Here is a 27,261-nt window from a genome sequence, read left to right on the forward strand (position 1 = left end):
GTGTTTGGGACCAAAAAAGTCCAACTTATCTACGAGCATGAGAGTGAATTTAAGTACTGAACAGAAGTGCTCATGATTATCCTAATAAAACAGAATAACATAGTCAAGGCATCAAAAGTGCTTCTGAAAGCCTCGCCTGAATATGTCAAAGCTATGCAGAGGTTATCCTCAGGTAATAATGTCTGCAATCTTTAAGGGAAATGAGTCCCTTATCAACTGGTATTTATACCAGAACCAATTAAAATTAAATGCTTTGATCAAAAATACCCAGAACTGAGAAAAGTTTAATTGAAAGTCAAAAAAAATGAGCTTAAACACATTTAATAACATCATTCTAATTAACCCACTGAACTTATTAAAATTAAAAGTTCCAATAATAGGCATGATGTGTAATAAAATATTTAATCTACAAGATGAAGACTTCTTGTAGTCATGGCTGAAATGAAAAAGGGAAAAAATAGATCCAAGTTAGAAATCAAGGTTTATAGTTCAGGATAAAGATATACAAGAAATAGTATGATCTGGTATTATTTTAATGAATGTATATTTCTGGCATTTTATCTAAGGAAAAATTCACATTTATTCATAAATATGAATAAATTTATGAACTTGGAATTTATTTACCTCCTTTTCTTCCTTGTATTGAATCTGTTCAGTTTTTTAAAGGTCTATCAGTTAATCCTGTTCCAATCCTACCTTATTTTACAATCCAAGTTATGAGAAATCACCCTCTTCTAAACCAGAGGTTTGGGCGTTGGGGAGCCCCTAGTTCCCTGAAGAGTGATTTTCTCTCATGAAGTCCTTGGAGTGTCCCAGATGTTTTTGCCATTAGGCTGATGAATAAAAATTGATTGACTACTTAAGGCAGTATTTTACATTTGTGGCATAATTGTCATGGTAGAGTGGATCATGTATATTGATGCCCCCTTGAGAGAATTCAGTTTCACACTCAATGACACCTAAGCTTTCGATCTGAGAAGTAGACCCGGACATTTAGTATGCCAATTAAAATAGATTTATCTGTCTTGACAGTCATTGGAGAAAAGCCAATATGAAATGAATGCTTTTTAGCCACAAGAGCTGATTTTCCAAGCCACAAGTTTCCAAATTTAGGATGAAAATTTGTATGTATGTACTAATCACACACATATTTATTTAGATCTGAGCTAAAAACATATATATGTGTTAGTCTCTCCTTTTTCAAATTAATAGATAAGAAGTAGTATTATCTTTTCTTTTTTGAAGATAAAGATGTCTAAAATTTTATTTTCCTAAGTATTAAAGAATACCATATATGTATGTAATAATAATTGTAAGGAGTTATATAATGTCTTCATGTTATCTAATCTAGCTATAAAACCTGTCCCTTCTGCTTATTAACTGTGCAACCTTGGACAATTTCATTAATTTCTCGAAGTCTCACTATCTTCATCTGTTAATTAGGGATAACAATTCCTAACTCATAGTGGTTTATAATTAAATGACAATGTATGTAAACTTCCTAACAAAATATGTGATACATTGTAACACTTAGCTAAATATCGTTGCTATTTTTGTGTCATTTCAGATAACTTATTATATAAGTTATATTATCTTCTTACAGAAGAGAGAAAAAAAATCCTGAAAACTCATTTGGGAAATATTATATTTCAACATTTTTACTATTGTTCTATGATGGCTTTCTTACCATGTAGTATTAGCCTTTTGGGTATTGTTTTATATTCACTAACACTCATTTACATTCAGAGTACTTTGTTATATAATTGCTACAAAATATTGGTCTAAATGTCTGTGTAATGCTTCCTTGTTTGGTTGTATTGAAATTTCCTTTACCATACAGCCTAATGTAATAATTGCTATTCTAGAAGTTTATTCTAGTAAGAACTGATGGGGATTTACTGTTTACTGCAGCATTGTAGAATTTTAAAAACTATTGATGTAACTAAATTGCTTTTCATGAAGTTGTATCTACTTAATGCTTTTCTGTTCCAAGATGTAAGATCTTGTATTCCATGACAATGCTTAGTGAAATGAAAATAAGGCAAGAGATTCTAGTATAAAATAATTTAAATTTCCACTTAAATAAAAATTCTGAAAACAAAAATCACATTCTACAAACTTTCCTTCCTAAAACATACTGAATCCAAAAAAAATGTTATTACAGACCTTGGCCCAAAGTAGGGAATGTTTTCTGTTTTATCGTATATGTCTGTGTAAGCCACAAGGCTACCCACAGATCTGTAACAGAGAAGAGCTGATTTCTTTTTGTTTTACTCAGTTCAGAATCATTTGCCATACCCTTATGTTTATTTCCTGAACCTCCACATACGTGGTAGAATATCAAAAGTATTTCAGGAGGATGCTCCTGAAATTATAAGATCACCATATTTTGTGGAGCAGGAGACAGATTCAAAGAGAAGTGGTACGTCTGAGGTCATGCAAGTACAGACCCATGACTGAGACCAGGTGTCCTAACGCATGGCCTGGTGAGCCATGGTAATATATAAGGTAGTGAAAAGTGTGCACTTACTGCACAGGGCTTACATTATTAATGTCATTTTCCCGAGTTCCTGTAGTCTCTTAGTTATGACTAAGCTACGTGAGTCATATGCAGCATGTTGTTGGGTTTGTGTGCATCTATCAAACATTATCTTATCAATCAGTTATTACCAAGTAGACTATGAAACCACTATGCATTTTCTGTGATTCCTTTGTCTTTTTCATAACTTGGAAAACATCCCAGTTTTTTTTTTTTTTTTTTTGAGTAATGGAATTTGACCTTATAACCTTTTATAATTTCTATTTGTTAAATAGAATAGTTGAGTGGTTTTGCAAAAAGATGGTTTGAATTTGTGGGGCTTTTTTTTTTTTTTTTTTTGACAGGCAGAGTTAGAGAGAGAGACAGAGAGAAAGGTCTTCCTTTTCCGTTGGTTCACCCCCCAAATGGCCGCTACAGCCGGCGAACTGCGCCGATCTGAAGGTAGGAGCCAGATGCTTCCTCCTGGTCTCCCGTGGGGGTGCAGGGCCCAAGCACTTGGGCCATCCTCTTGTGGGGCTTTATGAAGTATATTAAGGAAGCACTAGCCCTTTAAGTAGGGAGTCATTTGCTTAAATATTTTAGGTTATATTCAACTTAGAAAAAATTAAATAGTGATGATTTAATCTGTTAAATTTTTCAAATCTCTTTGTATGGTTCTGATCAAGACTGTTTGGTACACACACAAGCCATTGTTTTAATTTTGAAATTTTTTTTTTAAATTTAGAATTTAGTTAATTAAAATGTTAGCACTGTGTACTAATAGTTTTAATTTGGTACAACTACAGCTTAGTTGTGTATTGCCTTTCTCAGATTTCACTCTGTTGCATCCAGAACTTTAAAAAAAAAAAAAAAAAAAAAAACTTAGAACCTAGAACCTCAAATAGGTTGATTTTAATATGTTCCTCTATGCATTCATTTTCTGCTACTGAAAATTGAAGCAGCACATTAAATTTTCCTTTTATTGCAATTTAAACATTTGAAAAACAGAAAATCTAATCTTTACTCTTATTATGCTTCAGCCAAAATTTCCAGTGTTTTCTTTATATTCTTTTCCTACAAGTTATTTTGCAGCTCAGTTTTTTTTTTTTTTTTAAATTTATTTATTTATTTGAAAGGCAGAGAGTTACAGAGAGGCAGAAGCAGAGAGAAGGGGGTGGGGGAGAGGGAGAAAGAGAAAGAGTTCTTCCATCTGCTGATTCACTCCCCAGTTGGCCGCAATGGCCAGAGCTGAGCCAATCCAAAGCCAGGAGCCAGGAGCTTCTTTCGGATCTCAAGTCCCATCTTCCCAGACCATAGCAGAGAGCTGGATGGGAAGAGGAGCAGCCAGGACTCAAACCAGCGCCTATATGGGATGCTGGCACTGCAGGCGGCAGCTTTACCTGCTAAGCAACAGCAGCCCTGCAGCTTGGTTCTTGATGTAGGGTTTCATTTCATTGACTTCAATCTTCTAAAATACATGGGAAGGCCCAGCTCTGTGGCGTAGAAGGTTAAGCCTTCACCTGCAGAGCCAGCATCTCATATGGGCACCAATTTGAGTCCCAGCTGCTCCACTTCCCATCCAATTCCCTGCTAATGCGCCTGGGAAAGCGGCAGAAAATGGCCCAGATACCTGGCCCCCTACACCCACATGGGTGACACGGAGAAAGCTCCTGGCTCCTGGCTTTGGCCTGGCCCAGCCCCGGCCATTGCTGTCATTTGGGGAGTGAATCACAGATGGAAAATCTCTCTCTCTCTGTATCTCTGAGTTTCAAATAAGTAAATAATTTTTAAAAAAAGTAAAATAAATAAATATATGGTAGTACTTGAAACATTGGTGCTTCTTCACTGGATCAAATAGAAAAAGAAACAAAAGAAGTCCTTGAAATACATTCAAGCAACAGATTCCATACAAATTACTGCATCTAGGTAGGAAGAGGAAGGTATCACAACTAATATCATAGGTTATCAAAATTATTGGTATACAAGTCTGTCTTAGCATAGACTAGTTTTCTCTATCTACTATATAAAATTACTAGCAAGAACAGTATAAGAATAAGGTATATGCCTAAACTCTTTGCCATGGTCCATTCCTATTCTAGCATTCTTCGAAGGATCCCATCCATTATATATAGGCAATAACTGCAGTGACATCTGAATGGTTCACTTATTGACCCAAACTGATCTCCCCTTCGGATTAATGTCTCTGTGTTCTTTTTTAAGCCGAGAAAATCTGTACATTAAGAGCCTTTTCAGATAATGGTGTCCTTATCTCTCTCCTCCTCTTGGGCATCTAGAACATCATCTTTTCACCTCTGTCAGACTGTTGAGGTAGATCTTCGGGTAGGGTTGAAAGTCAAGTTACTAATCCTTTGTTAAGGGTTCTGGACAGATGGAACGAGAGGCTACCGAATCCTAAGAATTTCCTTTAGTGAACATCCTAAAACACTCCAGGGTCAAGGTTGGGTTAAGCTTTTGTGGTGGGTCCATAGCAGTCTAGTTTAGCTCCTAGGTATTTGGATCTCAGGGAAAGGTGTGCTGGAATCTAGTTATTCCAAGGTAGCCTGAGAAGAACTGACTAGTCCAGAAAGACCCTGAAAATGCAACCTCCAACAGAGAGGTGAAATGAGTCATGCCAGTACTTCTTAAGGACAGCATTGAACTAAAAATGTCATGCCTAAGACACATGCTGAAAATCAATTTCAGAAGCTAGGAGAAAGACATATTCATATAATTCCAATAATGTCATGAGTTTTTTAAAATAAATTTCATGAATCTCCATGAATTTTAAACAAATATTCATATTTTAATGTTCTCATTTATTTTTGTGAGCATCTTTTTGTTTCCTTAGCCTCATTTAAGACATTTTCCAGAGACCAGTGTCATGGCACAAGCTGGTTAAGCTGCTGCTTGTGATGCCAGTGTTCCAAAAGAGCTCAGGTTTGAGTCCCAGCTGCTCCACTTCTGATCCAGCTTCCTGCTAAGGCACCTTTGAAAGCAGTGGAAAATGTCCCAAGTACTTGAGCCTTTGCCATCTACATGGGAGATCCAGGTGAAGTTCTAGTATCCTGGTTTGCATCTGGCCCAGCCCTAGCCATTGCAGCCATTTGAAGACTGAACCAGTGGATGGAAGAGCATTTTTCTCTCTCTCCATCTCTCTCTCTCTCTGCTTTTGTAACTTAGCCTCTCAAATAAATAAAAAAAAGTCTTAAAAAATACATTGGGAGCCTGTGGGATGTAGAACCAGATGGCTTATGAAGATAGATTAAAAGGGACCCTGTAGCATGGTCAGATGACTGGACACTAATTATGACTCTGCTGATCATATCATTAATCAGCAACTGAAGAAACTATAAAGTCAGCCCAATATGAGTTAAATGTGGTAATGAAGAATGAATAATCCTATGCAGCACAACATGAGCCCTCCCTTGTACTTATTAAGTCAAAATTATTGAAAGTTGGAGATAGAGCTTAAGTTTACAGAAGGGTTTATTAAACTTTAGATTAGACTAATGGATTCTAGTACATGCTGAGATCCTTGTCTCTAATTATTCTGAATTTTTCTTCTGAATTCCAGAAAGCTCAGAAAGATCCCATTGCTGGGCATTAATTCACCCAACTTTTTCCCCTCCACTTTAAAGAAAGTTTATTTTTTTATTTCATTTGAGAGACAGACAAAAAGATCTTTCATCTGCTGATACACTCACCCAAATGCCTGAAAAAGCCAGACTGGGCCAGGCTGAAACTGGGAGCCAGGAAGTCAATCCAGGTTTCCCACATGGCTGGCAGAGAACCAAGTATTAGCAGGAGGCTGGAATTGGAAGCTGAACCAGGACTGAAATCCAGGTATTCCAATAATGGATGCAGGAAGACATCCCAGCAACACCTTTTTTTTTTCCTCGTTAAAGATGTATAAAACTTATATAAATATAAATGTATTATATTTATAAATACAATAGTATTTAAAAGGCAGTTACAAAGCCAGAGAGAGTGAGAGATACTGCATCCATCCACTGGTTCATTCCCCAAATGACTGCAACAGACAAGGCGGAGCCTGACTGAAGCCAGGAGCCAGGAACTCCATCCAGGGCTCCCACGTGTGTGGTGCGTTGCTTTCGCAGGTACATTAGCAGGAAGCTGGATAGGAAATTGAGCAGCTGGGACTCCAGCCAGTGCCCCTATGGGATTTCAGTGTCGCATGGTAGTTTAACCCACTGCGCGCCATCCACCTACACCATTTTCCTGCACTTTCCATGATTGATATCCATTCCTTCTTTTTATAGTTTAACTTCTCTGTCTACTAATTTATTTCCTTTAATATGTAATTATGGTTAAGTATCCCCTGCCCTAAAAGCCAAAAAAAAAAAAAAAAAGGATCCCCAGTTGTTCTGTCTTAAGGGTTTCTTTCTCTTTCTTTCCTTCCCTTTCAGGCATCTTAGGAAAACAGTCATCACAGCATTGCCATTTCCTCAGCTCGCTCTCTCTTTGTAATGTGTGAGTCTGGCTGCTTGTACTGCCACTCTACTCCAGCCACATGCAGAGGGTGATTAATGACCTCCCAACTGATAGGTCTGATGACCTCTTTCAGATTTTAGTTTATTTGACCTCAAAAACTTTGAGAGTATTGAATATTCCCTCTTGCTTTAAACTCTGTAAAAACATGAAAATAACCTTTGATCCCTCTGCCTGCTTCAATCCTTCTCCCCTTCCAAATCTGGTCTTGTCAGTCCTGCTACCCACGGCTTTTCCACTTGTTCTTTTTTTTTTTTTTTTAATTTTTTAAATTTATTTGACAGGTAGAGTTTTAGACAGTCAGAGAGAGAGAGACAGAGAGAAAGGTCTTCCTTTCATTGGTTCACCCCCCACAATTGTCCGCAACGGCCGGAACTGCACTGATCTGAAGCCAGGAGCCAGGAGCTTCTTCCAGGTCTCCCACACGGGTACAGGGGCCCAAGCACTTGGACCATCTTCTACTGCTATCCCAGGCCACAGCAGAGATCTGGGCTGGAAGAGGAGCAACCAGGACTAGAACCGGCGCCCATATGGGATGCCGGCACAGCAGACCAAGGATTAACCTAGTGCGCCACTGCACCGGCCCCTCCACTTGTTCTTTTTTTGTTCCTATCACCATCTTCAGGTCATCATAATCTTTCAACTGCAGGCTTCAACTCATTTCCAGGTGTCCACTCTACCTTCTGCAAACTATGTACAATAAAACAAGAGCTTCCATTATACCACCTCATGTAAATAATATAAATATATTGTATTTATAAATACAATAGTATTTAAAAGGCAGGGCCTAGCCCACAGTATATCCTAAACATGTAAATCACAGTGACGCTTTAACGTTTTTGAAACCTGTGTAGTAAACTTTCCACTCCACCTAGATGAAAGCCAGATGCCTTGTTTCCAGTAGTGCCCTATTGGGCATGAATTCTCTCCTCCTTATCTCTTGTCTGGCTTGTCTGTTTTGTTCTTCTCAGTTTCTCGAACACTTCAAGCTCCTTTCACCTCAGGGCCTTCTCACATGGTGCTCCTTCAGCCTGTAGTGTTCATTACTGAGTCATTGCTTCGCATGCACCTATTTAAAGTCTCAGATATAATGATGCCCCCCAAGAGAGTTACATCCTCACCAAAATTCCACAGTGTTCCCTGTCTTTACTCACACTATAATATCACCTTTTGCTTTTTTATGAAAAATTTATGTATGTTTTGTGTGTTGTTTGAAAGAGAGGCAGACAGACAGAGATCTTATAGCCACTCATTGACTGCCCAAATGTCTGCAGCAGCTAGGGCTGGGCCAGGCCAAAGCTCAGCAGCCTAGAACCCAGTCTGGCCCAGCTCCAGCTGTTGCTGCATTTGGGGAGAGAACCAGTGGGTGGGAGATCTCACATGTTTCTCTCTTTCTCTTTGGTCTTTGTCTCTCTGCTTTTCAAATAAAGTGTGTGTGTGTGTGTGTGTGTGTGTATACACATATTTACTATTCTACTGAAATCCATATATAGTTGTCTTCTTTTATACATGATGAATTTTTGAAGAATAAGGATATGTTTCACCCATCTTTTTGCTATCTCTAGTGCTAACCATAGTGTCAGGATGTATGAACAAGCTGTTGAGGGCAGGAGCATTTCTAGTATAAAAAATTGTTCAGCTATGATATATAAAACCCCTAGGCTTTCTTGCTGAGATCGATGGTAAAGGGTCTCCTCCACAGTCAGGAGTGTGAGAATCCACACACAGTTTGGCCCCAACTCAGTGAAGTGGCTCTCTTTATGTAGGAAAAGGCTTGTTGAATTCCAGGGTCCACTAGGTGCCTGAGTAGTTGTTTGATCTAATTCAACAGCTATAAATCTTCCCACAGTTGACCCTTGCACTTCTTTCCAGTTCAGTCTTTTTGTCCTTGGGATGAGCATCTAGTACCAAAAGAGGAAGTAGAACAGGGTTTTATACTCTCCCCCCATCAAGGGCACTCTTCTTAGGTGACTTTCACACTGTAACAACAATGCGTGGATCTTTTACATTCATTTTCACTCCAGAGTGGAGTGGTGCACTGAAAACTTCACTGTACAGCCTGGAAGACGCTGCAGCCTAACTTGGTGGGAAGAACCCCAGACCACTGCAGGGATCTGGTCCGTGTCTCTAGATCTGCTGCTGACTTGCTGTGAGTCTTCGCCATTTCCCTGTTCTGGGCTTCAGTCTCCTCACCCATGAAGTGGATAACTGATTTTATCAAACAGTACAGTTTTTGTGCTGTGGAGTTCTGCCTCCTAATCTCTGTCATTGACCTCTTCCATTACTCAACACTTCTGTTATCAGCTGATAAAACGGCCTTCCTTGGTGGGCGTTTTGTGCAGCTATTTTGACCTCCATATCCCTTATCAGAGTTTGATACCTGACCTGTGCTCCCAATTCCAGCTTCCTGCTAATGTAGCAACTCTCCGAGGCAGCAGGGGATGGCTCAACTTGTTGGTCTCTTCCAACCACATGGAAGACCTGGACTGAGTTCCTTCTAGACTTGGTCCAACCCCAGATATTGCAGGCATTTGGGGAGTGAACCAGGAAATAGGAATACTTGCCTCATCTATCCATCTATACCTGCCTCTCAGATTAATTAATTAATTAATTAAAGAGAGCTATGGTGAGGATCAACATTATATACTAAAGTTTTTTTTTTCTTTTTCTTTTTTTTTTTTTTTTAATAAGGGAGGGCTCCTTCCATCTCTGACATTTTTAACTCAGCCACCAGAGAACCGATCCAGTCGGTGCAGGCATATATAGCAGAAAAACCACTAGTTGGCTTGCTTTCCTTGATTCCCTCCGACACACACACACACACACACACACACACACACAATTCTAAACCCTGGGCTGTGCGTTTGGAACAGTGGTTAAGACACAACTTGGGATACCCGCATCTTGTATCAGTGCCTAGGCTTGAATTCCAGTTCTGCTTTCCATCCAACTTCCTACTAATGTGCACCTGGGGCACAGAAGTGGTGGCTCAGGTAGTGGGTCCCTGGCTCCCATATGGGAGACCTGAATTGAATTCTGAACTCCTGGCTTCATCTTGGCCCAGACCAGGCTGTTGCAGGTATATGGGGAATGAACCAGCATATGGAAGATGATCTCTCTATCTCTCCCTCCCTCTCTCTCCCTTTTGAATAAATAAAAAAGTAAATAAATAAAACATTAAAACCTGGTTTCCATTTTTCCCATGGTTAGAAATCTTCCTTTGGTTGTAACGTACCACCTGAGGTCCTTTGAAATGACAGAGACACCGAGAGTGACGTGACTGCCTCTTTGAAACCTGTGCTCTCCCTACCTGCCTCAAGCTCCTCTTTTTCAGCCTCCTTTCGCAGATGTTTCCTATTATATTCCTATAAGTTTCTCATCATTTGTTCTTCCCCTGGGTTATGATTAAATCCATATGGGCACCATGGGTCAGGTTTCTCCAAGTGGGCCCATGTCACCATTTTATCACTGGCCCTGGGGAGTAGGTAAGACCTTTAGCACTGTCATTTCTTTAAAACAGAAATATAGAAACATCCGATTAGAGTAGGTACTTGAAAAGGGATGAAAACAGTTTTACAAATCAATTCTTGGTGACACAGTATTCAGTATTCTCTTCCAAGATAATTGCAATCATTGAAAGACCTGCTCTCCAAAAGTATTACCTAATGTATTCATTTGGGCATTAGAAACTCTGTGTCTGAGGTCTAGTAATACTTTTTAAAATTTGCTTGTTTTCTTCTTAAATAGAAAACCTATATAATTACTAATCCAGTATATAAATAACTGATCCCAAAGGGCCATCTTCTCCCTGGCCAACTCTACTCTAGAGCCAAGTTTAGCTTTTTAACCACATTGTTATTCTTCTGATATTTCTACTTAACTTTCCTCGGCTTTCCTATTAATTTTCTCCATGTTTCTGCTTTGGCATGTTTGGAACAAGATGCCAGTGCATCTCAACCACAGCCCACCTGTATCCAACTTGCGGCCTGTTACTTCGCTCCTGCAAGAGAGATTCTGTGGGTGCCATGTCTGCACTTGGAATTGAGATGTATAAAGCATCTGCCTCGTTTCTTCAGCTAATGAGATTTTGCTGAAAAATGAGTATAATGAAAAAAATACTGAATGTTGGCAGGACCCGCTGATGAAGCCTAATGAGCATAAATGAGTGTTCTGTAGGGCCCTGCAGCAAAGGCGTGCAGTGTTTCAGACACGCTGCCCCAGAGGCAAGACCAGCTTGGGATGAAGTGTGACCTGTTTATTTGCTGGCTTCTTTTTTTCCTTTCCTCCTCTCCCTCAAACTTGTCTTTCAACAAAAGACCTATGTAAACCAAATCAAAAGGAGGATATTTTCTGCATCTCAGGGCATATTAAAAAGAAAACCAATTATACCAGGCTCAATACAGTGTTGCAAAAATTAGAATCATGAGCTTTACATATTGTATAGATGATTTAATAGTAGTAGTAATTTTTAAATTTAATTACCAAGAACTGAAGAATTGTGTTGAGGAAAGTGGGAAGGGGTGTGCTGCAGACTCTTTTATAGTAGGAGTAAATGGTATCTTGTAGAAGTGTAGCTCACCAGTTCTTCATCCGGACTCTTGAACCTCTAGGAATTCACTAGATTTTCTTGGAGTCTTGCAGTAGTTTGGGTCTAAATGTATTTTCCTGGGGAGCCTGCCAAAGGAATATGTGTCATTTTTTTAAGGATTTATTTTTAATTTATTTGAAAGGCAGAGTTAGAAAGAAAAGGAAAGACAGATATCTTCCATCTGTTGGTTCACTCCCCAGGTGGCCACCATGGCCAAGGCTGAGCCATGCCGAAGCCAGGAGCCAGGAGCTTCATCTGGGTGCAGGGGAACAATACTTGGGCCATCCTCTGCTGCTTTCCCAAGTGCATTAGCAGGGGACTGAATTGGAAGTGGAGCAACTGGGACTTGAACCAGTGCCCATAAGGGATGCTGGCATTGTGAGCAATGGCTTTACCCGCTATACCACAGTGCCCGCCTTAGGAGTAGTATCTTTTAAAAAGGTAAAAATCCATAAACAGTGGATTTTCTTTTTTTCTTAGTATCTTTCAGTGGTTATATGCATAAAAACTAAACTGTTTATGTAGTCTTTTTTTAAAGGTTTATTTATTTATTTGAAAGGCAGAGATCTACAGAGACAGAAAGGGAGGGAGGGAGGGAGGGAGGGAGGGAGGGAGGGAGGGAGGGAGAGAGAACTCTTCCTTTCATGGACTGGAAGAATCAATATCAAAATGTCGATATAGGACCGGTGCTGTGGCATAGTGGGTAAAGCTGTCACCCTCAGTGCCAGCATCCCATATGCTTGCTGGTTGAGTCCCGGCTGCTCCACTTCCGATCCAGCTCTTTGCTAAGGCGTGGGAAAGCAGTAGAAGATGGCCCAAGTCCTTGGGCCCCTGTAGCCACATGGGAGACATGGAAGAAGCTCCTGGATCCTGGCTTCAGATCAGTGCAGCTGTGGCCATTTGCAGGCAGTTTGGGAGTGAACCAGGGTATGGAAGACTTCTCTCCCTCTCCCTCTCCCCCTCTCTTTCCCCTGCATCTCCCTCTCCCTCTCCCTCTCCCTCTCCCCCTGCCCCTGCCCCTGCCCCTGCCCCTGCCTCTGCCTCTGCCTCTACCTCTGCCTCTCTCTAACTCTGCCTTTCAAATAAATAAATAAATCTTAAAAAAAGAAGAAAAGCTATGAGGGCACATTCACATGAAAGTTTCTCTCTATGCTCTTTGAAAGTTTATTATACTATTTTATTTATAGTTCCCAGCAGAAGATCTTTTAGCCTTACTACTTCGAGCTGATTTGAGTATTTTAAAAACTTGAATGTATACAGACATCATGTCATATCTTAATTATCATAGTTTTAAATTTTGAGCAAGCTGAGTTTTTATTTTAATACTGGTAGTGCCCAACTTATGGGCAAGTTATAGTGTAAAAGTTCTTCTTGCACTGTACACTTCAAAATTGCTAAGATGGCAGATTCATGTGTTGTGTGTTTTTAATCACAGTAAAAAATGTAAAAAAAACTGAATTTATTTGTAGAAATGAAAATTTTAAGTCATAACATTTTCAACTACAGTTTGTTTTTCTCAGTTATGCTAATAACATGACTTGTATGCATTCTTTTATACCTTATATAAATATTTGAACATTTAGCTATTATTTCCCTTTATTAAAAATATTCTTGCTTATATTTGTAAACGTCTACCATTGTTAGTAATAAATGCAATCAGGACTACTGAAATAGAAAATTCCTCTTTCAGACCATCAGATGAGTACCAGTGCCTTTCTTTCCTTATGGGATTCTGTTTATCCTAGGTAAGAAAATTGTGCAGGAGAGAGCTGTCCAGGGGCTCCTTCTATAGTTATATAGACCTCTCATATGCATTCCAAAGTCCAAATAACCGCTGAAAAGAGATGGCTTGAGGCAGTCCATGGCTAATGTCCAGTGACTCCTAGAGACAGTATTTGCTCTTGCTAGTAGAAAAAGAGATATTTGGATTCCATGATATTTTGAGAGAGTTTCTGAAAAAGACAAGATTGAAAGAGTGGGTCCAGATCAGAAAGGGATGGAAGGGAGAGTCTGAATGTTGAAGGTCAGTGGACAGGAACTGGAGATGGACATTTTGCCATGAACATTTTGCCATGAGAGTGTTCTTAAACAAGTGAGAGACACCCAGGGAAGAGGAAACAGCTAAAGCTTTATTTGGAAAATAAACTGGTTTTGCAGCACAGGAATGATATCCTGAAGATTGCATAACTATATCTGTTTATTCACCATTCTTCCCTTTTCCTCACTCATTAAGCAAATACTTTTGACGAACTCCTTTGTACAAATAACTGATATAAGTAAATTAACCTGACTACGAAGTGCAGAAGATGAGCAAAGGCAGGTGTGAAGCAGAAGGCTGAGGATTGTGACCTCAGGGTTGTGTTTGTGTTACTGCAGTTGATAAAAAGACTAATGTTTTCTGAACTCTTATTTTATGGCAGTGTTGTAGGTTATGCTCATAACTCTATAAAGTAACTTTTTATTCCCAGTTTACAAGTGAGAAAACTGAGGTTTTTTGAAGTGACAGGAAGAGGTCACACACAAATAATGGTGTAAATGTTAATTCTTTAGCAGATCAAAGTCTGTAAATATAGCAGCAGACCTGATATCAATCAAGGTCCTTGCTCTTTTTTTATTTTTTTTTTATTTTTTATTTTTATTTTTTGACAGGCAGAGTGGACAGTGAGAGAGAGAGAGACAGAGAGAAAGGTCTTCCTTTTGCCGTTGGTTCACCCTCCAATGGCCGCCGTGGCCGGCGTGCTGCGGCCGGCACACCATGCTGATCCAATGGCAGGAGCCAGGTGCTTCTCCTGGTCTCCCATGGGGTGCAGGGCCCAAGCACTTGGGCCATCCTCCACTGCACTCCCTGGCCACAGCAGAGAGCTGGCCTGGAAGAGGGGCAACGGGGACAGAATCCGGTGCCCCGACCAGGACTAGAACCCGGTGTGCCAGCGCCGCAAGACGGAGGATTAGCCTAGTGAACCGTGGCGCCGGCCGAGGTCCTTGCTCTTGAGGAATTATTTTCTGATGGGAATGAATAACAATAAAAAAATAATTTCTAGAGCTGACAGGAACTTTGAGGTAGATAAAATAAGGTAAAGTGCTAGAAAGGTTCTAGAGATGTCTGGGAAGATCTACTTTTGCCGTAAAGAAAAGGTCTCTGTGAGGGAGAGGTGATTGGTGAGAACTGAATAAAAGGAAGCCTTCATTCCAGAAGTTCAGTCTGGAGGAAAGATGTCCCAAACAAGCACAACCATTGCAAGGTCTGCCGTGAAAATGTAATCCATGTGTTCAGGGGGCACAGAGAGCTCAGAGCAGATGAAATGATGTGAAGAAGAGGGAGGCAGGAGCTACATCATGTAGGGCCTTGTAGGCCATGGCAAGCGGTTTGGGTCCCACTCTGTGGGTGGTAGTAAGCCGCTAGGGATTCTGAAGCACTGTATTTGTGTATATGTATGTGGGACATAGTGAGGTGGGGTGATGGGGAGATGGTGATCTGATTACATTTTTTAAAAGTATCCTTGTGGCTGTTTACAGAATGGACTGCTTTGAGTGGATGAGGTGTAAGGCTGAGGTAGACAGACCAGTTAGATGACCAAGGGAACGTGGTGGTGACTTTGAGTAGGATGATAGTAGCAGCAGAGACAGAAGTGGTAGTGTAGAGTCATATTTTGTAGGTGAAGTCATTAGGTCTTGCACTTTAGAGGACTAAGCAGTTTACCATAGTGGCTTAAAGATGAATTGGATTACCATGTGTGGTTCCCAGCTTGACACTCACTGGCTGTAGGATGGATACATTTTTAACCACTCTGTACTTTAGTTTTCTCACCAGTAAATTAGAATAATTGAGGGTGTTGTATGAGTAAATCATTTAATACAGCTACCAAATGCTCAGGTGGTTATACAAAGTGTTGTCAACTTTTGGGTGGATAGGCGGGCTATTATGGGTTAAGGGGTTTGAAGAAGAGAGGATTCAAGAATGGCTTGTCTTTTTTTTTTTTTTTTTTTTTTTTTTTTTTTTCAGCCAAATCAAATGAGTTCACAGTGTAAAGAGTACTTTGGTTGTGTGTAGGTTTAAGCTTGGGAATCAGTAGTTCAGTTTTGTCCATTCCAAGTTTAATGTACCTGTTAGATAACCAGGAGCATTGGATGGAACTTTTATGTGGGTGTTTTAATTCCAAAACCTGTCCTCTTTCTACTGCTTGGAAAGCAGAATAAGTAGAAGTTATAAACACGAACTCTGTGGTCAGACTGCTTGGATCTGTTTGCTAGCTCTGCTATTTGCTAGTTCTGTGTTCTTGGATAAATTACTCAGTCCTTCTTTGTCTGATTTTTCTTAGCTGTACAATGAGTATAATAGTTTGTCAAGCACTTAAGACAGTTCCTGGCATGTATATTTATAGTTATGTAAGTGTTTGCTGTGGTTGTTAGTTTTCAATCTTGAAAGTTGTTACAGAATTTAAAAGAAAACAAGATTCAAGATACTTTGTGAAGGAATGACTAATAGGACTTTGGTAACAGGTTGGATATGGAGGATAAAAGAGAAGCACCGATGATGATTCCAACTATCTGAACTAGAGAGACCCATTAAATGAAGGATAATAAATAGGCCTGTTTGAGGGTAGGGTGGGATTGATGAGGAGTTGAGTTTTAGAAAAATTTTACTTTTGGAAATGGTCAAGAGAAAATGTCGAGAAAGCAGTTTTAAAACGTGGGAACCTGATACTCAAGAGAAAGGTCAAGGCTAGAAATGTAAAGATGGAATCCTCCCTTAAAGATAATAATTTAAAGCTGCCAGAGTAAATGAGGTGTGCATGGGGGTGGGGGTGAGGTGTGAGTGTGTGGGGCGGGGGGTGGGGGGAGAGAACAAGGATTTGAGATGAATATATGACCCGGGACATAAGTGTGACTCTAAAGGCAAAGCTGGTTAGAGGGTAGAGGAAGAGTGGCAGAGTCAAGAAAGGAAAGAAATAGTTAACATTCTTCTGCTGAAGACTTGAAAGGACAGAAAATGGTAGTAGTACAGATAGTTCTAACTTTGGTAGTAAAAGGAATAGAGCTGTCAGATGAGACTGCTGATATTGGGTTTTCTCTGTAAGTAGAGACTAGGGTATAGAGTCTCACTTGAGGTTGTCCCAAGCTCCTTTTGGTAGATGGTTCATGAATCAGAATTGTATGAAATGCTGATTTTTTATAATGAAATAGTTCTTTAGTCCCCAAACCAGATGCATTCTAGGATGCAGCATGTATACTGGCCATTTTAGATCTGGATACTCTGTCAAACAAATATAAACAACATTATTCTAAACAGGCCTATGGTTCAAAAGAATGGCACCAATTTGCCAATTAGGATTTGTAAGCTGCCATATTTGTTGTTATTGAAATATCATTTGTATTCCACTATGTGTTTTAATTTGCTTTTTGTGTAAGAATCCCATAAATGCCTTGAAGATTATAGATCATGGCCCATGATAAGATTTCTCCTCCTTCTGATGAAATAAATGCTAGATCTCATCCAAGAGAACAAAAAAGCTTCATGTTTTTGTTAGAAATTTTGATGTGACATTGAATAATTAATTTATTCTCATCTTTTTGAGAAACATTTAATTAGAAAGTCTTTATCAGATAAAATAAGATTTATAACACTCTTAATATGCATTTGTTTTTGTTAGGTGGTTACATTGTATTTTCTCTTATATTTTCATTTAAATTACATGTAAGTCTGGCCAGAGTGGCATTTTCACGATGATTCTGGGAACCATCCCTTTGATTATATGATATTTACTGCTGATATATGTATTCTGATGTTTTTTGCCTACCATGAAACATAAATTCTAGTGGCATATTGAGTACCATAGAGAGGAACTGAATGATGGTAAATCAAATGTTTTATAGCATACTATTGGGAATGTTAGATTCATTACTATAAAGGAGTTATATTTGATCAGTATTTTTAGAGCTCCCTAATATTGTAATTTATTGGTGCTGCCTAATGATTTCTGTTCAATATATACAGGCTCAAAAGTGGGTTCATTTTTAACAATATATAGTGAATCTTTTCCACAGAAAAAAGAGTAGTAAATACCCAACACAATCTTTGATTAAAACTGTTTAAGTCCAACAGCTTGTATTAAATGAACATAATGTTAATTATATAGTCAACTGGGCAGTTCATTTTCTACCACAGGAGCTATTTATTAGAATAAAATTATATTGATGTATAAGATGCCAAAAGAAAATTGGCTAACAAGAAAGGGAATAACCTTATATATGGTTAAGATGTCAAATGAACAATTTTAACTCACAATCATTTTTTTTTTACAGGGAATACATAAATTGGGTTTTTATTTTTAGTTCCTCCTCTTCCTTTCAGAGTTAAATGATGGAAAATGACTCTCAGTTCCCAAACTACTCTTATGCATCATTCAAAACAGCCCTGACAGCCTCGTGCCTCTGGTAGTGATGAGATTTATGACTTTCCATTCTTTGGTGCTCCATTACTCTGTCTACACCATCAAATTGATTAGTAGGCAGTGATGAGCAAGGAGAGGAAGGTGGCCGCTTAGAGCCAGCTGGTGTCCATCATTTTAATGAACTGCTTAGAGATGGTTAATATTGTCCTTGATTCTCATTGTAGCTGATGATGACCGGATCCTTTAAAATGCTCTTCCCCTCCCTTATTCTGTATTACAGGGCCCACTGGAAAATGATTTGGTGGTTCATGTAGCACTGGTCGCAGAAAGCCAACGGTATGAAATCTGGAAGGGTGACATGTTCTTTTGTGGGGAGGGTAAGGGGGGAGGAATGATTGAGTACGGTAGTAGAGATTAACTTCTTAGACCCCTTCTCAGGGTTTCAAGAATGTCATTAATGTCGCTTTAAATGCCAGCATAACATTCTTTTTATGGTTAAAAATAATTTTGTTTAATTGATGTGAATGTTAAAGACCAGGGCTGGTGTTGCCTGGGACATAGCTTTGAGAAATGAATGAAGGCACACTGTGGGGATTCCCAAAATCAATTCTCACCCTGCCTGTCAGCCCCCAGAACTCCCATCTGATGCATCATGGAGCATCCAAAAGGGCCTCTCATTCCAGTGCTCATGGCATATTGCTGATATTAACAGATTAATGCGATGCTCCAAGTTAGCTCCGCCTGCTCCCTTTACTCCTACTTCTTCACCAGTGTCTAAAAATATCTTTTTTTTTCTGTTCTTTAGCCTTCAAGTTTTCCTCAACACATATGGTATTCAAACTCAAACGCCTCAGCAGGTAGAACCCATTCAGATATGGCCTCAGCAGGAGCTTGTGAAAGTAAGTAATTCTGCCTCTTTATTTTTGTGGTGGTGGTAGAGCATAGTGGTTTAACTTAGTTTATAGACAAGTTGCAAAACTAAAATCCAATCCTGAGATAGGATCATTTATGCCCAAATTTATAATTAAGTTGAGAAGCCTATATTATTGGATGTTGTCACTAACAAGTTCATTTTGTATATGTGGACATTAAATAGGTAAGTCTCATTGCCGTCTACTCCCTGCTAAAGTCTATTATTAGCCTAGGCTGAGCACTTAAATAACATATGTATCTTAATTTTAGTAGTCATATAAAATTATTCTTTGTATTTGGTTTGATATTTTTCCTCTTTATGTACTGTTTTAAAACCTTTCTCATGTCTAAATAATTTTGGGCAATGACTACTTCCCTTTCTCTCTTGACTTACTATTGAAATTTGAAATAACTCTCCCTTCCCCATAACTGGATTTCAAGGAAATTATAATATAAAATATGAATTTATATTTGATGTAGTATGTAGATTTGGAGTAGGATTAAAAGTCAACATTTTTTTTTTAAAAGAGATTTATTTATTTACTTTGAAAGAGAGAGAGATCTTCCATTCTCTATTTTACTCCCCAGATGCCCAAAACTGCTAGTGCCGGGCCAGGCTGAAGCCAGAAAGCAGGTGCTTCATCTGGGTCTCCCAAATGGGTGGCAAAAATCCAAACACTATCTTCTGCTGCTTTTCCCAGGCCATTAACAGGGAGCTGGACCATAAGTGGAGCAGCCGGGACACAAACTGGCATCCATATGGGAAGCTGGTGTCATAGGTGGTGGCTTCACCCACTGTGCCCCAATGCCAGCCCCAAAAGGTGACTTTTGAGGGCTTATGCATTGCACTGCTCTGTAAATGGATCCAGAAGTGCCTGTGTTTCTGAATATTCTTGCTTGTCAGGGACAGGAAATGCTTGGCTCCCACTAGATATTCATAATACCATTTTAAAAATAATTATTGAAAACAATACAAAAAACAAGCTACCTGGCATTTGGCAGAGTATTTATAACTGTCTCTCAAGTGATCAAGGTTAAATTGGTCAGGTTGCTATACATGGTTGAGGTCAAAACCTCGATGCCACAAAAGAAAAAAAGTTTAAAGAAGTGAGGTGCATATTGCTTAGTAAAACCACAGTTGCCAGTTATCAGACTGGATCTTGCCATAGGCAGCACAATCTGGAATCTAGATGTCAGGTCAACAAGAGTTCTTAAACTTCCTTTAGCAAATTTGACTCCCTGCCTTCTTCCACCTACCACCCCCAGCCCAGGAGAGGGAGATAGCTAAAAATACAAGGATCCCTAGAGTAGGTGCAACTTTAAAATCTCATCGAGATTTAAATTATGGAGAGCTGTTTTGGAGGAGGAAGCCAGAAGAGACCGAGAAGGGACTGAGGCGCTACGTTTGCAGCCTCTGGCTGAAAGTTCTAGAGAATGATAAAGGTTATTCTTTAATTAATGTATCCTTAAAGTAAATTAACATAAATCTGTTTTTTCAAGTCTAATTAAAATTAACCACTTTTAAATGATAAGTGAAACTGTACCAGACACCTTGCCATTGAGATTTCAAGGATCAACATGCTAACAAATGATTTGAATGTGGCATTTCATTCACTCCTCAGTCATCGGCAAACACCTGCTCTGTGCAGAGCACTGTGTGGGGCACTCAGATGATCCCTGAGTCCAGTATGGTGTGACAGAAAAAAATAGCTACTTACAGGCCACTTTGCTAACTGCTGTAACAGATGTTTATGCAAAGTGCAGGGGAAGCGCAGAGGCAGGCAGAAACATTGTTACAGAGTTAGTGGAGACTTAAAGCAGGTTCTGACTTATTTTATAGTTTTTTCTTTTACAGGTGATATTAAAAATGACTTACAGTTTGGGTGTGTGGTGTGGCTAGAAAAGATTTGTGTTGAGGAACCCAGCTTCCCTGTGCCTGTGCCTTGATAAAGTTTGTCGGTCGGTTGTCTGTTCCCAAGTGGCTGTGCTTTGGGACTCATCCTCTAAGATAGCATTCTGCTCCTTAAAAGTCTGCCTTGTGAAAGTAAACATGTTCTCTCAAATCCAAGCTGATGCACATTTACTTAAGTCAGCAGCTAGTTCTGTTCTTCTTTCAGTCCACTGACGGGGATGTAAGGCAGCTGAGATCTGTGCTTTGCCAGTCTGTGCTCAGTGTTCATGACAGGGTAACTGTGATGTGATTTGCTTTATGTGAATGTGAGTGTGTATCCAGGGTTCTCTGCTCCATGGTGCAGATGTACTAGGAAGTACTTCCGTACTTCTGAATGGTTTGCTGACTACTGTGTATTTCACTGCGTTATACAGTGGGCATGTGTAGAATGTGAGGGCAGCATTGATATCTGCACCCTGGAACGCAGGAAGCACTCTAGCTCTGTCTAAGTAACTGTCACAGACCTGCTGTACTGTGGTGGTTCAGAAAAATAAAGAGAACCCTTTTACTGTATAAGGAATACAATTTAAAGGAAGCCTTAAGGACATTTTCACTTGTGCCTTGTTAATTAATGTCATCACTTGTCTAAAAGAAATCTAAACATAGAGTTATTTCTGAAAACTTAGAATGTTTGAGGGGAAGGGGGCTCCATCTAGTGTTATGTGCTGTGGTCTCCATGCTCTGCAACACGATGCTTACAGAGTGCGCTTTTCAGGCCATTTGACCTTGTCTGAAACCAGCTCTATTTCAGAGCCCATATTCACAGCACACATGGCTCCAGAGGACATTTAATTGTTCACTCATGCATCCACCAAGTATTTCCTGAGCAGCAGGTATATTTCAGGTACAGTGTCAACTCAGGGAATGCTGTTCTCCACAAATGTGCAATTCAGGAGCAAGGAGACCCAGAGCTAGCTCTGGCATAGATGAGTGTACAGTCATAGAATGCATGGAGAACTCTGGTAAAACATTAATTTTGTAGATGATGAAGTTGTTATTTGAAATCAGTTCAAATCACAATCAGTAGATTATGGAGACTGTTGGTTTGATTTTCCATTTAGAAAAATTTACGTTAGATTTCTACCTCTCATCAAATGCAAAAATAAACTCTAGACAGATTACAAATTTAAATATTTTTAAGTGATTCAAATATAAAATCATTAGAAGAAAAAATAGAAGAATGTTTTTTATAGCTGTTGGAAGGAAAAGTCCATTCTTAGATTTACAGCTCCAAAAGGTCATTCAGGAAATGATTGATAAACCAAATATAGCATAAACAACTAGGCACATCAAAGGTGCTTGTGAAATTTGCTAGTAGAAAATTGTTTATATTAAAATGTCACCTGCTGTAATGATATCTGACCTACTAGGTAGTCATTCTCATATTTCATAATAGGGAAAGCAAAGTGGGTAAAATACTTGATTCAAAGGCTAGTATTCTTAATATAACACAATCTGAGGGGTGGGCATTCTGGTGCAGTGGGTTAGGCCATGACTTAGGACACCCATACTCCATATTATAGGGCCATTTTGTGTACTGGCTCCTCCACTTCTGATACAGCTTCCTACTGATGCACTTGGGAAGGTAGTGGATGATGGCCCAAATAGTTGGGTCCCTGTAACCCACGTGAGAGACTTGAATAGAGTTCCTGGCTCATGGCTTCAACCTGGGCCAACCTCAGCTGTTGTGGGTAATGAACCAGTGGATAGGAAATTGATTTTTAGGGGCCACCATGTGGCATAGCAGGTTAAGCCACTATCTGCAACACTGGCATCCTATAGGGGTGCTGGTTGAAGTCCCAGGTGCTCTACTTCTCATCCAGCTCCCTGCTAATGCCCCTGGGAAAGCAGAAGATGGCCCAAATGCTTGGGACCCTGCACCCACGTGGGAGAGCTGGATGAAGCTCCTGGCATTGATCTAGCCTAGCCCTGGGCATTGTGGCCATTTGGTCAGTGAACCAGCAGATGGAAGACTTTCTCTGCTTCTGTCTCTTCCTCTCTGTAACTCCACCTTTCAAATAAATAAATCTTTAAAAAAAATCAATTTCTATTGATCTCTCCCTCTCTCAGTGTCTCTCTCCCACCTTCTGTTGCTCTGCCTCTCAAATAAATAAATTATTTATGCATATATCTGTATATCAACACTGATTTCTTAAGAAGATTTACTCTATTTATTTGTTTATTTATTCATCTATTTAGAGAGAGAGATATTCCAGCCACTGGTTCACTCCCTAAATGGCTACTGTGGCTGGGGTTGGACCAAGCTGAAATCAGTAGCCCAGAACTCCATCCAGGTCTTCCAGATGGATGGCAGAAGTCCAAATACTTGAGCTATCTTCTGCTGCCTTCCCAAGTGCATTAGCAGGTAGATGGCTTGGGAGCAGGGCAGCCAGAACTGTAACCAGTATGGAATTCTGGCATCCCAGGTGGCAGCCTAACCCACTGCACCACAAAGTGGGACTCCATAATAAGATCTTTTACAAACCTAAAAGAATGACAGGGCCAGACATTGTACCTCAGCAGGTTCAGCCACCACATTCCATAATTGAGAGCCTGTGATTAAGTCCCGCCTGTGGCACCACTTCTGATGGAGCTTCCTGCTAATGCATGTGGGAGGCAACAGATAATGGCCCAAGTACTCAGGTTTCTGTCATGATTCTGGGAGACCTGGATGGAGTTCCTATCTCCTGGCCTCAGCCTGCGCAGCCCTGGCTGTTACAGATACTTGAAGAGTGAACCAGCTGATGGAAGATCTATCTGTGTTGTTTGTATGTCATTCTGCTTTTTGAATACATAAACTTTAAAAAAAAAAAGAATGAAAAATACTCAGCAGAAACAAATGAAAAAAAAATGCAACTCAAAAATAGCTATTAGCTATGTCCGAAAATTGGGACAGCTGTTTTGCACATCAGTTAAACCAACACTTGGGACACCCGCATCCCATATCAGAATGCTTGGGCTTGAGTCATGGTGCTGCTTTCCATCCTAGCTTCCTGCTAACATGCACCATTTGGATGCAGCAGGTAATGATTCAAATGCTTGTGTCCCTGCCGCCCATTGCAGGAGGACCCTAGATTGAGTTCTGGACTCCTTGCTTTGGCCTGACCCAGCCCTGGCTGTTGCAAGCATATGGGGAATGAAACAATGGATGGAAAAATCTCTCTCTCTCTCTCTCTCTCTCTCTCTCTCTCTCTTCCTCTCTTCCTCTTCCTCTTTCTTTCTCTTTCTCTTCTCTCCCTGCCCTGCCAACTCATTTTCCTTTTCCTTCCTCCTCTCCCCTGCTCTGCATTTCAAATAAATAAAATTGTATATCAAGGAATGCTCAAATACAAAATATTTGAATGTAGTAGTTTAAGAGTAGTAAAATAAAATAGTTTCACCCAAGAAGGTGACATAAATGCACTATTTGTGCCAATATAAATTTGTATGCTATTTCTGGAGGATGTCCAATAAGCATTATGTTTCAAAGAAAGTGTACATACTCCCGGAAGAAAGTCTAAGAAGTTATCCTGCAGCTGTTGCAGCACACTGGCCAAGGATGTTCAGTGGCCTATTTTAAAATTAAAAATTGGGAGCTACCTTTATTAGGAGATATTTATCAAATAGTCTAGGGGACTGCTTAATTAGATTAAGTCCTCAGCTTTGCAATTGAGTAGCTCCTAATTCATTCCAAGAAAAAAAATGCCTTTACCGTATAGAAATTCTGGAAGTTTTAATCTCTTTTTCACTGTGGTACCCTCCCCTGTTTCCTATACTGCTACAGACTTTTGTTATCCAGTTTTTGTATTTCCTTTATCATTTCAACATTTGAAATGAATAGAAAATGCATAGGCTCATTTTAGCATCTTGAAGCTGAAATACAACAATATTAATTTTAAAAAATGAGACAGCAAACAAATGATACATCAGCCCATTTATGTGAATATACATACATACTGACATATAAGTATTAGATGGCTATTTGTGTATCTGTGTACTTTAAACAGTCTGTAATACCATGTATACTTTTGGTAATTCTTAGAGATCATGCAACATGCACCAAAGTAAAATGGTTGTTCTGTAAGGGATTCTAAGGGTAAACAGTATTACTCACTTTTAGCATATGGTTTGAATTTTTTGTAAAATTCATATAATATTAAAAAATCAATAAAGATGTTTCCATTTTGATAGGAAATACCTGAAGGTAAAAATTTAGTAGGTGACATATGGCCAGATATTTTGATGAGACAGGAAGCATTTGTCTCTTTGTGTTCTTTCATGAATGAGAGCCACAAAATTGTACATTTATGATAACATAAGAACAATGTTGAATTTTAGATTGGTGCTAAGTGGATCTACAAGTTTCAGTTTCAGATCTCTCAGTGACCCAAAACCCAAGTAGACATCTTTGTCTGGCTTGTTTTCCTACAAGTCCTTGGATAAGGTTTCTCTGGCCTCTTTTTCTCCAGAAAGATTTCTTCTGGGAGAAGAAAGCAGAAAAAAAAGAAGAAGAAGAAAAATGTGGCTTCTTGCCTGACTTTAATCTGTACCTTTTGTCCCACAGGCTTATTTCCACCTGGGTATCAATGAGAAGCTAGGACTCTCCGGAAGGCCAGACAGGCCCATTGGCTGCCTCGGTACCTCAAAGGTGTGCTCATGAAATGACCCCACAGAGGGGATCAGACTACAATACCACATGCTGAAATGTATCTGTTGTCATGTCATTATGCACTGGGGCTAATTATCTGAAATATTATTTTCTGCAAATCAGTCATTTACTTTTAATCATATCACAGGAATTTTGTAAGAATGAATGAGCATCTTACTTTAAAATAATTTATAAACCTTGTAAAATACCTGACTATTACAATATTTACTCATATATGTCTACTTTTAAGTCCTGGATTAATGAACTTTGAATTTTCTTAATAATATATAGATTTCGTATGTGAAATTGTATTATTTGCTTATCCATAATTAGATATGTTTTAATTTTTATTGGGATTTACAATAAGGCACCTTTGCCTTTGGTTTGTTTTGTATTTTTTTTAATTTTCCCTTACAGATTTACCGCATTCTGGGAAAGACTGTCGTTTGTTACCCTATTATTTTCGACTTAAGTGATTTCTACATGTCTCAGGATGTTTTACTGCTGATAGATGACATAAAGGTAACTTTAGAAAACCTCTTTATTGAAGTGGGATGATTTTTGTTCCACTAATTTTAATACGTTATCAAATTCAGTGCTTTAGGGTATCTCTGTCACTAGGTTAACAGTGTGTAAAGTTTGAAAGTAAAATAACATCTACATAGTTTTAGAGAAAAGATTTAAATCATTTGCAGCATTAGAATAATAGATGGAGTCTGTCTTATATAAGGTTGTATGACATTACTTGTTATGCCTTTCTACAAGTGGAATCATATAGGAAAGGAGCAGAGGGAAGAGCTTTCTCTCTCTCTCTCTCTCTCTCTTTTTTTTTTTTTTTTTTGGGACTAAAAAAGAGGGTTCAAAAATTGTCATGGAGTGGGAGAAAATCATTCCAGTGTATTATCCAGAAGATTAATTCTCCTTTCGAATTACTGTGGATTTGTATTAACAGTAGGTAGAAGAGATTGGATATTTTGAAAACTGTATTCATGGCCGGCGCCACGGCTCACTAGGCTAATCCTCCGCCTTGCGGCGCTGGCACACCAGGTTCTAGTCCCGGTCGGGGCGCCGGATTCTGTCCCCGTTGCCCCTCTTCCAGGCCAGCTCTCTGCTGTGGCCAGGGAGTGCAGTGGAGGATGGCCCAAGTCCTTGGGCCCTGCACCCCATGGGAGACCAGGAGAAGTACCTGGCTCCTGCCATCGGATCAGCGCGGTGCCCGGCCGCAGCGCGCCGGCCGCAGCGCGCCAGCTGCGGTGGCCATTGGAGGGTGAACCAACGGCAAAGGAAGACCTTTCTCTCTGTCTCTCTCTCTCTCACTGTCCACTCTGCCTACCAAAAAAAAAAAAAAAAAAAGAAAAAAGAAAACTGTATTCATATGGCTATAATAATCTCTTTTTGAGTAAAAGCTGGGTCAGCAAAATAATTTTATTTCTGAAGAATATCTAGTAAAACCTTAACTGAAATCATAACTTCATGAGTTAAAATATCCCCCACTCCGTTTTCCACTTGTAGAGTAGAGAAGCTTATAATTATGGTCCAAAGCATGAAATCTATAGTCCAACCACATTTGGTAAAATCATGGCTCCACCATTTACCAGCTTGTTTCTGGAGCAAGTTACTTATGTCCTCTGTGCCTCTATTTTCTCATCTGTAAAACAGAATAATAATAGGGCTGTTCTGAGAATTAAATTAGTTAATGTGTCTGGCATTGTACCTGGCACATGGTGCAGAGTTTTGTAAGTCTTTGACATAAAGATGATTAGA

General features: G+C 39.5%; 1 protein-coding gene across 23 annotated transcripts in view; it reads left to right on the plus strand.

Moving 5' to 3' along the window:
• The window catches only part of PHKB (phosphorylase kinase regulatory subunit beta), a 226,177-nt gene that overhangs the window by 149,012 nt on the left and 49,904 nt on the right, over window positions 1–27,261 (plus strand). For all 23 annotated transcript variants that reach the window (XM_070061799.1, XM_070061798.1, XM_008248369.4 and 20 more), the window contains 4 exon segments: window positions 18,288–18,343; window positions 18,813–18,906; window positions 25,414–25,497; window positions 25,915–26,019. In XM_070061799.1, coding sequence (XP_069917900.1) covers window positions 18,288–18,343; window positions 18,813–18,906; window positions 25,414–25,497; window positions 25,915–26,019 — 339 coding nt within the window.

Source organism: Oryctolagus cuniculus, chromosome 18 (assembly GCF_964237555.1).
Source record: "Oryctolagus cuniculus chromosome 18, mOryCun1.1, whole genome shotgun sequence".
Classification (NCBI taxonomy): Eukaryota; Metazoa; Chordata; class Mammalia; order Lagomorpha; family Leporidae; genus Oryctolagus; species Oryctolagus cuniculus.